General features: G+C 42.6%; 1 protein-coding gene across 1 annotated transcript in view; it reads right to left on the bottom strand.

Annotated features, from left to right (window-relative positions):
* Nucleotides 1–11,368, bottom strand: part of DOK5 (docking protein 5) — a 170,945-nt gene extending 159,577 nt beyond the window's left edge. The window contains exon 1 of the mRNA XM_003904593.3: nt 10,833–11,368. Within this exon, the coding sequence (XP_003904642.1) occupies nt 10,833–10,898 (66 nt within the window). The 5' untranslated portion in view covers nt 10,899–11,368. The remainder of the gene's footprint in view (nt 1–10,832) is intronic.
* Between the last annotated feature and the right edge of the window lie 2,063 nt (nt 11,369–13,431).

Genomic DNA, 13,431 nt, shown 5'->3' with positions numbered 1-13,431 from the left:
TCCAGACATATAAATCTCACATTTGGACAAAGCTGTTAGAGTTAACAGGTAAAAATACTGTGGCCAGTCTTTTAATCAAAGGTCTGCCATTTTGGCTAACACATTCAAGTCTTTATGTTCTAAGATAGGATTTCACTGGAGGCTCCTAAACAAACCCAATATTACAAAAATATATCACAGAAGTCAACACTAAGAGGAAGACAGAATGCAACCTTATTTTTTATTATCAAAAACATGACTCTTCCGCTGGAATATGAGTGAATTAATTTCCACCAGGCCATGGTTCTTACAGACAATAAACTAAAAATATCGTTTCAACCTCTTACCAATAAAAAATAAAAATCAGTAGTATGACTCACTGAGTTTCTACTATGATTCAGGCACAGGATTTAGAGCCTGGTATACTCATCTTTCATATATTATCCTCATTTTTCATATATAAGTAAGGTAAAGATCAGAAAGAATAAGCAATTTTCCCTTAGGCCACAGAACCAATAAGCAGCCAAGCTGAGACCCAAATTAAAATGTGAGTCTCAAACTTATGCTATTTCCACCACAAAAAAAAAAAAAAAAACTAATGCACAAATTAAATTGTGTATGTGTATGTGTGTAGAATGAGACAGTGTCCCAGGAAGATTTCTAGTAGTTATAGACATTATTTAAAAATTTATATTAAAAGGCAAAGGAAATAGAATAGCTAAAACAATTTTGAAAAAGAATAAACTGAGAGGGATCAGTATGCCCTATTTCAAGACTTATTGTATAGTTACAAATACAGACATATATAGACATAACACTGTACATATATAAGGCATATAAAACAATGGAACAGAATAGAGGGCCCAGGCAAAGACACACATAAAAATGCTCAATGAAAGAAAAAACAACCTTTTCAAAAAAGTGCTGGAGTAACTGTGTGTCCATAGGCATAACCTTGACCTGAAATGCACACCTTATACAAAAATTACTCAAAATGGATAACAGACTTAAATATAAAAGATAAAACTATAACACTTACAAAAAAAATTAAAACATCTTCAGGATATTAGGCTGGCAAGGCAAGAGAGAGAGAAGATACCTGCAAATCACATATCTAAAAGGGGTTGATGTCTAGAATATATGAAGAACTTTCAAAACTCAACCGTTACAAAATAAGCAATCCAGGCATTTCACTGAAATGGGTATACAGATGGCAAACAGGAACATGAAAAGATGTTCAACATTGCTACCCTTTACAAAAATGCAAATTAAAACCACAATAAGATACCACGACACATCTAGAAGTATGGCTAAGATAAAACACAGTGACGACACCAAATGCTGGCGAGGATGCAGAAAAACCGGATCACTCACACGTTGCTGATGTAAATGTAAAATGGTACGACCTCTGTGAGAAAACAGCTCAGCAGCTTCTTTAAAAACTAGACACAACTCTACAACCCAGCAATTGCACTCCTGGACATTTGCCTAGAGGCATGAAAACTTATGTTCACATGAAAATCTCTGCACAAATGCAGACATTAGTATATCAGCTTTACTCATGATAGCCAAAAACCAGAAACAACCCACGTCCTTCAACAGGTGAGTGTCTAAACAAACTACATACACACCATGGAACACTACTCAGCAAGAATAAAGAACAATCTCATACACACAACAACCTGAACGAATCTCAGGGGATTATATTGAGTTTTTAAAAAGGCCAATCCCCAAAGGTTACATCCGTATGGTTCTTTTATATTACATTTTTTTTTTTCTTTTGAGAGGGAGTCTCACTCTTGTCACGCAGGCTGCAGTGCAATGGCACGATCTCGGCTCACCGCAACCTCCACTGCTCACTGCAACCTCCACCTCCCAGGTTCAAGCGATTCTCCCGCCTCAGCCTCCAGAGTAGCTGGAATTACAGGCACACACCACCACGCCCGAATAATTTTTGTATTTTTAGTAGAGACAGGGTTTCACCATGTTGGTCAGGCTGGTCACAAACTTCCGACCTTGTGATCTGCCCAGCTCAACCTCCCAAAGTTCTGTGATTACAGGCATGAGTCACCATGCCCGGCCTACATAATATTCTTTTTTTTTTGAAAATTCTGGGACAGAGTCTCATCTTGCTCTGTTGTTCAGGCTGAAGTAGAGTGGGATGAACACGGTTCACTGCAGCCTCAACCTCCCAGGCTCAAGTGATCCTCCCACTTCAGCCTCTCAAGTAACTAGCACTACAGGCATGTGCCACCACTCCTGGCTAATTTTCTATTTTTATTTTTTGTAGAGACAGTCTCACTATGTTGCCTAAGACCGGTCTCAAACTTCTGGGCTCAAGTGGCCCTTCTGCCTTGGCCTCCCAAAGTCCTGGGATGACAGGAATGAGCTACCAAGCCTGGACTCCATTTTTACATAATAATCTTGAAATGACAAAATGACAAAAGGAAAACAGATTAGTGGTTGTCAGGGGATTAGGGATATGGGGGACAGGGGCAGGAGAGGCAGCTATATAAGAAGACTGTGAAGGAGCCTCCAGGGAATGAAATGTTCTATATCTCAACTGTATCATTGTCAATATCTTGGCTGTTATATTGTCCTACAAATTTGAAAGATGTTACCATTGGGGGGAAAATGGGTAAAGGGCATGGAATATCTCTCCATATTATTTCTTACAACTGCATATGAACATAACAATTATCTAAAATAAAAATTCAATTAAAATAATGAAATATTGATCTTAATTTTTTCCTTTTGTTTTAAGATAAAGTCTTGCTCTTTTTCCCCAGGCTGGAGTGCAGTGGCAGGATCTCAGCTCACTGCAACCTCCACCTCCTGGGTTCAAGGGATTCTCCTGCCTCGGCCTCCCAAGTAGCTGGGATTATAGGCGCCTGCCATCATGCCCAGCTAATTTTTGTATTTTTAGTAGAGACGGGGTTTCACCATGTTGGCCGGGCTGATCTAGAACTCCTGACCTCAGGTGATCCGCCCGCCTCAGCCTCCCAAAGTGCTGGGATTACAGATGTAAGCCACCATGCCCAGCCTGATCTTAATCTTTAAGAAGGCACAGCGGGTGGGAAATGGGAGAGGCTGGGGCAGGGAAGACTAGACTTCTGTAAGAATCTCATACAAGCTGCAAAGCATTGTCTCCGAAAAGTCACCTGCATCCTCTCCCTGGAGCCTAGTTAACAACTCGGCTTAAGCACACAAGACACGCAGTTAACATGTTTGTTCTCTGGGATCCAGGGCATAAATAGAGGGTGAGAACACTAGTAAAATAAAGACAGCCCCCACAACTGCTCTGTAAAAATCAGCTTTCAAATACTTATTCAAAATTTAGCCATCTGCATGCTAGAAAGAAGCTATTTTAGTTTAAACATTCACATGTATCATATGGCATTTCTAAACTCACAATTTTATTTTGAATTTCACAGGAACGGCGGTTGCAGGAGGGAGGCACCATAATCACTTAAGAGCTTAGAATCTCCAAAGGTTTAATTTCCACCCCACTAGGATCAAATTCCTAGAGTAAGAGAAAAATCAAATTTGTCCTTCCTCACTTCACAAAAATAGAATAGAAAAATATCCGCGGGCATCTTTTCACTTCAATATTTGACCTGTTACTCAGATTCATTCCTCTTTATGGTGAATACATTAATCTCTTGTTAATAACACAAATCCAAAATTAAATTGTCAACTCCTTGAGGATGGCGATTGTATCTGCCTTTTTAAGGTGGTTTACATTAAGCTTAACATGAATAGGTACTCAAGAAATATTTGAGGAATGATAAAATAAATGAAAGAAAAGATATTCCAAGGAAAACTAATTTCTTAAAATACCAAACAACTCCCCACAAAAATTACAAAGCTGCTTTAAAAATAAATATCTCTAGTCTTCTAATACATACGATTTCGAAAATACATTGGCAGATGTGGGGAAAATCATATCACTAATTTGGTTTATGTCTATATGCAAAGTCACTAAATTGGCTACTCTTTGCTTAAATCAGTTTTGGGGATGATGATGTCAAGGCTGATTTTATGCACAATTAATCATATGATCCATGTGGACAATCAGATGAAGATGACTGAAATACCAGCTGGAAAGCCCTTCTGACATGGAAACCATGTCAACGAAGCTGATTCAAATGGAGCTAAAATAATTCAGTCATCCTGACTGATGCATGTATATATACGCAGTCTATCTGGCCATAAATTTCCCTACTGGTAAAGTTATCCCAAAGCCTCTTATTCTTAAAGAGTAACTAAACTTCACATATCTTACTGAACAGTTGCATGAGTTCATATGTGCATATGCATATATATACTTAAATAACAATAGCATATGATGAGGCTGGGAGCGATGGCTCACGCCTGTAATCCCAGCACTTTGGGAGGCTGAGACGGATGGATCATCAGAAGTCAGGAGTTCAAGACCAGCCTGGCCAACATGGTGAAACCCTGTCTCTACTAAAAATACCAAAAGTAGCCGGCTGTAGTGACACGTGCCTGTAGTCCCAGCTACTCAGGAGGCTGAGGCAGGAGAATTGCTTGAACCCGGGGATGGAGGCTGCAGTGAGCTGAGATCGCGCCAGAGCATTCCAGCCTGGGCAGCAGAGCGAGACTCCATCTCAAAAGAAAAAAAGTAGTATATGAGTTTATTCTATTTGTATAATTTTCAAATCATGACTATAACTTAGTCATGGTACCATTAAAAATGCATGGATTCCTGAACATTTAAATCTAAAAACCCCAAATGCAACATGAAAGCCTTTGTGGCATACCAGGTCAGGTGAAACTATAAGTGAAAGAGTTAGAAAATGTTTATTTTTAAAACCTGTACATGAGCTGACCAATTTTTAAGATTTCTTCTCTGCCACAAAAGAAAACAGTCCCCAAGTTAACAAAAATACCTCCTAGTCCAGTAAATTCACTTATATTGAAGTTACCTGAAGAGGTACTTCTCCTTATTCCATATCTCTGCCATTTGTGTAGAATCTTAAAAAATCTTACAAAGGCGAAATCTTATAAATTCCTTCTATATCAACCATCAATGCCAAGCAACATTTGGTACTTGTACTAAGTTTGTTTTCCTAACTAAAAAAAAAAAAAGTTCTTTGAGGATAAGAACAATCGCAGTAGAAACAGTGAAAATAATAACCAGTTAAGTGTCATTGTCTCTAACCACACTGGAAGTAGGAGTGAGAGCCCTAATAAACATTAATTGGGTTTTTACTGTGTCAAGCACTGTGTTAAGCTCTTTATGTTAAGCTCTTACTACGTGTTAAGCTCTTACTACCCATCTATTAGGTGAGTTGGGATTTTAACACAGTCACATGTCAGAGCCTATGTTCTAGTCACATAACCAGCCAGTGAGTTAGGATTTTAGCACAGTCACATGTCAGAGCCTATGCTCTTAAGCCACTACACAGTGATGGGGTCATTAATTTATTCCACAAATCTTCATCAAATGCCCATTCTGTGCTGGGCCCCGTACTAGGCACTGGGGTACAGCTACGATTAAAGAAGACAGAAACAAGTCCCCAGCCCTCATGGAGCCTCACACGTCCTAGGCAGTATATAGACAATACAAAAATAAATGAGGGAGGGGGTAATAAGTCTAGGGAGAAAAAGGGGCAGGGAAAGAAGGAAAGGAGAGGAAGAAGAAATAAAATAGAGTGGTCTGAGGCCAGGCGCAGTGGCTCACGCCTATAATCCCAGCACTTTAGGAGACCGAGGCTTGTGGATCTCGAGGTCAGGAGTTCGAGACCAGCCTGGCCAACATGGTGAAAGCCCGTCTCTACTAAAAACAGAAAAATTAGCTGGGTATGGTGGCGCATGCCTGTAATCTCAGCTACTTAGGAGGCTGAGACAGGAGAATTGCTTGAACCCAGGAGGCAGAGGCTGCTGTGAGCCGATATCGCACCACTGCACTCCAGCCTGGAAAACAAAGCGAGACTCCGTCAAAAAAAAAAAAAGATAGACAGATAGATAGAGGTCTGAAAGCCCTCACTGAAAAGGTAGCAGCTGAGAAAAGGCTGAAGGAGGTGAGAGAGCAAGCCAGGAGAAGATAACTGGGAGTAAAAGAAAGGGTTCTGGGGCAGCGCAGGGCCTCATGGCCCATTGTACGACTTCTCTGCAGTATGTGGAAAGTCACCAATGGTTTTGTTGCCAGACAGGGGTAACATCTAGACCCCAAGAGAGGGTTCTTGGATCTCTCACAACAAAGAATTCAGGACAAGTCCGTAAAGTGAAAGCAAGTTTATTAGGAAAGTAAAGGAATAAAGAATGGCTACTCCACAGACGAAGCAGCCCTGAGGGCTGCTGGTTGCCTATTTTTATGGTTATTTCTTGATGATATGCTAAACAAGGGATGGATCATTCATGCCTCCCCTTTTTAGAACGTATAGGGTAACTTCCTGACGTTGCCATGGTATTTGTAAACTGTCATAGCACTGGTGGGGGTGGCGCCATGTAGCAGTGAGGACAACCGGAGGTCAGTCTCATGGTCATCTTGGTTTTGGTGGGTTTTAGCAGGCTTCTTTACTGCAACCTGTTTTATCAGCAAGGTCTTTCTGACCTGTATCTTGTGCTGACCTCCTATCTCATCCCGTGACTTAGAATGCCTTAACCATCTGGGAATGCAGCCCAGTAGGTTTCAGTCTTATTTTACCCAGCTCCTGTTTAAGATAGAGTTGCTCTGGTTCTCACGCTTCTGACAGCTTCAGCAGCCAGGTGACATGACCTTTCTTACATTTCCAAAGGAACACTTGCCGTATTGAGAAGGCACTGGTGGGAGCAAGAGTGTAGGCAGGAAGTCAAATTAGAAGTCTGTTGCAATGTTACAGGGAGGAGATGAGGAGGGTTTGGACCAGGGTGGTAGCAGTGGATAGTGTGAGGTGACAGCCGGATTCTAGATATATTTCAAAGATACAGCCCACAAGATCTCCTGATGGATTGCCTGTAGGGGTGGGAGATGAGGGGAGAAGAGTGAAATGACATCAAGGTTTGCTTATGATGTTTCCCTTCGCAACCAAAATGCTGGGACCTCTAGTGGCTAAGATGGAGAGGACTCTAGGAGCAGCAGGTCTGTGAGTCATCCAAGTGGAGATGTGAGGTAGACAGCAGAATTTACATGAGTGGAGGTCAGAGAAGAGGTCCAAGCTGGTAAGTCCTTGGTAGACAAGAGCACAGAAATGTCACTTAAAAGCAAGTAACTGAGGGATTGTGTGTAGATAAATAGACCTGAGTTTCCATTCTGAACTTGCACTGTGGGCAAGCCATGACAATGATTGATGGAAAATCCTCTCCATTGCAAGGAAAGAAACGAAGTGAGAACTGTTATATGATGCCATCTAAGTCACACATTCAGCAGGTTAATGTCATACAAATTGCCTGATTTGCCTCTCCCCTAAAAAGAAATTTTTAGTGCATTTTGTGGATTAGTCAGATAATTATAGACAGCTGCTTCCCTCCTGCCCCCAGCCCCCCAAATAGTAACATCGACATTCCTGAACAAATTTGGTACCTAGGGCACAGCTGGAGACCTCCAGGAACCAATGGGGATTAAGCTGGGGAATACAGATGTGAAGATATTGAAACTCTTGAGTTAAATGAATCGTATTTCATTAAGCTTTTTGATATTTAAAGAAGAAAATAAATCTATACATATTTGATTGTTTAATCATTTAAACTCTTTAGGATTTCAAATGAAGGTGAGCACTTATCTGTCACCCATTTGGATGGGAATGTTTTTAGAATGTTTCCCGTCCTGTTAAAAAATCACATGTATAAATACATATGTATATTATATATTATACAATATATACATATGTTATATGTATATATTTATTCCTATGTATAAAAATACACACATACACATATATGTATATAATATGTAAAAGTTTCATCCATTGAAAAAATATGGAACTGCATAAACAGTTATGCCTTTGTACACTTCTACATACAAGGAGAAGGAAATAGATAATTTCTGTATCCGTCTACCAATCCTAATTCATCTTTGATTAAAAAAAAGATACAAGTAGAATCAATGTTCTAGACTTTCATTGCATTTTCACAAATATCTTATTTAATGCTCCCAAGAACATCACTAAATAGTATTCATTGTACAGACTAGAAAACTGAGGCTAAGAAAGGTCAAAAGTCAACAAACAATAGAAGCAGACTGCGTTCCCTTCCCTTTCTCCAAATCTGAAGAAGCATTTATTCCTCGGCACAAGGAACAGCTGCTTACCATGAAATGTTTTTGTATTTAATAATAAACCCTCCCAAACATGGTCTGGATTCCACTAATAAAACTGCTGTTGTATTAGTTCCTAAAGAAGGTTATAAATGGCAAGACCATCCATGCACTATATAGTTCAGTGCATATTTCAGCAGGAACTTACCAAGTGCGTATTGTTCTAGACAAAATAAATGCCCTACCTCTCTTTGAGACTTGCACATGTTCATAGAATATACATGTCCCATGCTGTTCTAGGCTATATGTAGCCTAGATTAACACCACTAACATTCCTTCCTGTGGACAAAGGGTCCCCATGCCAATTCTCTACAGCATCCTTGACCAGTATTTGCAGCCTCCATTAAAACTTTGGTTTGCACTGTGTTCTGGCAACTATGTAATGAGCCTCTTTTGTAAATCATACCATAAGAATATTTTTAAAATTAACTGGCGAGAAAACCAATGCTAACAAATAAGACCAGATTTATTTGATCATATTTTTGACCTTTTCTCTCCATGAGCAATAACCATAATTCGATAGATATTCTGAAGTCTGAATGTGAGCACAGACAAAAAGAATAAATCTTGAGAAAGTATACTGCTCACTAGCATCCAAAATGTTATAAAATATAAAACAAATACAAACTAAACCGTATTTCTGTTCCTTCTGCTTCAAATATCTGTCCATAAATGTTGGCGCACACATAGGGCTATGTTGTGTCAATTGTAATAATTTACAAAAAATAATCTCAGTTACCACAAACAAGAAAGTGACGGTAACCAGTCTTTCAAATAAATTACCATGTGTCACAATTTGGCATAAACTCTGATCCTTATGAATAATTCATATTTTGTGCATTAATAATGCATGTCGTCTTCCCATTGCAATGCTCCCTAACAGAGAATGGATGTCTCGTACCAATTCCTTCCATTGACATGATGGAGTAAAGCTAAATTAGAATGGTGGGGTTTTTTTTAACTTACACCCCTTAAAATTGTAACAGTTGGCCAGCCTATAAGCATACCAAAAATAGAAAGTTCCTATTACTGTTTGCCCCTTACATGGGAGTCACTCAGTAAAGTACCCCAACAATGGGTGTTCTTGCAGATGAGAATATTTGCATAGCAGAAAAGAAAACCAAGGAAACTTTGGCAGAGCTGACGGAAATGGTGAGTTCTGTTGCATTTCTCCCTAATTACATATGTATATATTCACAATAACACAGGACATAATTGCTAAAACATGGTCACCAGCAGGGGGGGAAAAAAAAAAGAAAAGAAAAAGACCAAAACGAATTAAGCAAGAGTTTTATAATAATTGTGGCTGTTCCTCCCCACAGGGCTTCCCTCTCTAGCTGAGTTTACTACTGTGAAATTTCTTTTCAGTTTTCAGGAAAAGTATCTGGCACATTAAAACAGTCCAAAGACTAAGTAAGAGAAAGATGCCAAATGACACATATTTGTAGAGAAAGTTATTCAATTTATCACTATCAATAGGGGCATTCCACACGATTACTGACATTATAATTATTTCAGGCATTACACTAAAGGATATTTTCTCTCCCCTCCCCACCCCCGCACCTCCCCACCCCCAGTTTGCACCCGCTATGTCTGGCCCAAACGCACAGGATCAACTAAAACAGCGACAACCCTTGATAGGAGGCAAAGAGAAATGAGGGACCTAGTTTGAAATTTTTAGGAAATAAAAAAAATCATTCCAGTCTCTTCCCTTTCTCTCAAGAATTCTTTCACCATCATTCAGGCCCAAGGAGAGGAAGGGTGGGTTCTCTCTTGAAGCCTCCTCCAGAGAGAAAGGGGCGAAAGAGAGGGAGTTTTCAGGAAGCAGCTAGCCTGTGTCAACATCCGTCCCCAAGTGCCCTAAGATTCATTCATTCTTCCTTTCAGGACCTACGTAGGGAGCACTTGCGCTATGCCAGGTATTAGGTTCCACGTAAATAACCCTCCCCTGGACCTCCAGGGTGTATCACAGCAACAGAAATCCACCACCCCGGCTTCGAACCAGGGAAAATCCAGATTCAAGTATCTACTCAAGTTGGCCCCGGTCAGAGGCCAGCCCGCACCGCCGTTGACACGACACCTGGGACAGAGGCGGGGGAGTCCAAAGACACCTTACACTTGGCAGAAATCTCTCTCTGGGGTCAGAGGGCTCGTGACCTCTTTCACACCGAGCACGCGTGTCCTCTTTCTCAACCGGCCAGTCCATCCCCCGGAAAAGTTAAGTTGGCGGCGAGTGGGGAAAGAGGGGAACCGGGGGCATCCGGCAGGCACCCCCGCCCGGGTTTCTCAGCTCCAACTTCCATGGCTACCGAGAAATATTTATTTCGAGTAGATGGGCTCCAGTGGCTACTGAAGCCCAACACGCGGCCACCATCAGAAAGCCAAGTCATCCAAGAGATAAAGATAGATCCATTACATACCTAGACGCTGGCCTTACAGTGACAGCCCTGGAGACGCGGGTTTCGGCTGAGAAAGCCACCGCGTAATTCTCCGGCCCGCGGCCGGGGACTCTCCGTCCACCCTCCAGGGATGCTGGCTCAGGAAAGAGACAATCGAACCGGCGAACAGCAACACGGAGAGGATCGATACTCACCCCGAGGCGTCTGCTCCGGATCCTCACGTACCCTTGCTTCACTATGTCATTAAAATTGGAAGCCATCCCAGACAGCCGGTGACCCCCCTTTACCCAAGAGCGCGCACCCGAAGTGGCTTTGGGGAGGGTGGAGGGCAGGGTCAAGACAAGCAGTCGGTGGGAGAAAGTTGGAGAGATGAAGCTGCTTCGGCGGCGCTGGGCGAGGCTTTAAAAGACGCACATCACTTTCTCTGTCCCCACAACCCTGAGAGTGGGCGTCCAGCTTGCAGCCACTTTCGGGGAGCGCAGAGCGCGGCGCGGGGAGGCGAGGCTGGAGCGCCGGCGTCAGCTGACTTCGCGGCCGGCCTGCCAGGAGGAGGAGCGGCGGCGGCTGAGGGATCCAGCCCTGCCTCCTCCCGGGGCCGAGAAGGAGGAGGAGAAGGAGGAGGAGGAGGAAGGAGGAAGAGGAAGGAGGAGGAAGGGGTGGGGGACTGAGAGGAGGAGCCGCGCGAGTCCCAGCACCGGGCTGCGGCCACCAGCGAGCAGCCGCCTTGGAACGCGCTCCCCGCGCCTCCCACCCACCTTTCCCTCCCCGCTTCCCCTTCCGATCCCTCCCCTCCTGGCAGACCCAGAGCGTGCCCCCGCCGCCCCCGCACCTCGCCCACAGCCTACGGAGACAGCGCCCGCTCTCCTCGCTCCGGTGACTTAGGAGGAGAGGAAATTTCACTTTTTTCCAGCCGCCGCCTACCCCGCCTCTCCCTTCAGCCCCTGCTCTTTCCCCGAGAAGGGCCGATGTTACGTGTGTGTCTGGGGAGATGGTGTTGCCGCGACTCGCCTTGACCTTGGCACCTGAGGAGAGCGATATTGTCACCGCCTTATCTAAATGCTTCCTTGGGTTTCCTTGGTGTCAGGGACCCAGCCCTCGCTGGTATCATTTGCCACAGTTTCCCTGTTTGAGCCTGTCTTTCCCGCCTGAATGTGTTTCCCAGGGGGCTGAGACTTGACCTCATCACTGTTTGTCCCCAAAGCCTGACCCTAGAGCAAGTGCTCAGTAAATCCTTGTGGTTATCAAGATGGCCACCTGGGTGCCAGGCACTCTCCAAGCCTTTCGCATGGATTCACTCATTCAAACTCCCCTGCACTTTTTGAGGTAGGTGTCCTGTTATGTACATACCAGGCTCATATTTAAGCCTCCTTAGGCTGGCAATAGAGCTCTCATTGCCATTATGAGATACAGCCTATACAACAAGATGAAGAAGGGGACTGGATTTCACACTCACCTGCCCCTGACTGCATTATCTCCCTGAAGCATACTTGATTGATCATTGCTAGCACACATTGAGCACCAGTGTGCTGGGCATTGTGCTAATCTTGTTAAGGGAATAATGAGTTAGGTACCAGCATCCACACTTTACAGACTGAAGCTCAGAAGACTTAGGCCCCTGGGACTTGCTAAGGTCTCACAGCTGGCCACTATCAGAGCTAGGATTGAAGGGAGGTGTGTGTGGTGCCCAGCTCTGCTCCTAAACATTCTCCTATTCCTCTTCTGAAGAGCAGATCTCACAGAAAGAGAGGTTACTACTTGATTTCCAAGGAAGATCTTTCTAATCATTTGCACTATTCACAAAGGCAAAGATAATTATCAGAAATGAGACAAAAATTCTTACTCACTGGAAGTGACCAAGCTAAAGCTGGGTGATCACTGCTCAGAGCTATTGAGAAGAGGATTCAGTTACTAGTGGATTGTTTGACCTGATGACAATCCACAGGTCTTTCAGCTCTAAGACGATATGAATCTTCCCAATCTCACTGGGAACATTAGCTTTTAGTCACCTTGGCTTGATGAGTTTCAGTGAAAGAACAGAATCCCCCAAGAATGTGTCATAGGAGAACCGAGACTAAATGGGGACAATCAAAAAGGAGATATTCTGGCAGGGAGAACTATTTTTGCTACGTAGTAAACCATCTGTCTTCATGTTGCCATTCTATGGAAAATGATGTTCTAATTTTAAATCTCTCGCCAAAAGAGATGAAATGGTAAAATCATTTGGAGAGCTCTTTTTGAAGGATTGGAACTTAAAAAAAAAAATGCTGCCCATGGTTGCTGTAAAATAGAGGTGTTCGTGGAAGACATTTATCTAACACATCATTTATAGACCAGATCCACAGCATTATAGAAACAAAGAATAAAGAAATCAAGGCATAAGGAGCTTGAAGTGAAGGACCCACAATAACAGAAATAATTACTGACAAAAACTGAAAGTGAGAAATCCATCTCTTGATAGTTAATGCTGACTATAATCAACATCCATAAATAATTTAACTGGAACTGAGGAAACTCGAATCAAACCAGAAAATATCAAGCTAGATGTGAAGGAACAAGTGATTTCTTTTTTAAATTGAAAGACTGAATCCAGTATATGGTTTTGTTTGTTTGTCTGGTGAAATCAAATTGACATACATGCTAAACATACAGACTGTGATATACTATTCACAGGACATTTACACTTGTCCAAATTGTGCAATACACAGCCCTGGCAGCAAGGGAAAAGAAGCCGGGCGCGGTGGCTCACACCTGTAATCCCAGCACTTTGGGAGGCTGAGGTGGGCGGATCACCTG

This window comes from Papio anubis, chromosome 16, assembly GCF_008728515.1.
Source record: "Papio anubis isolate 15944 chromosome 16, Panubis1.0, whole genome shotgun sequence".
NCBI classification, from domain to species: Eukaryota; Metazoa; Chordata; class Mammalia; order Primates; family Cercopithecidae; genus Papio; species Papio anubis.
Note: the sequence above shows the minus strand (reverse complement) of the source record. Positions and strands in the feature narration are given on the sequence as shown.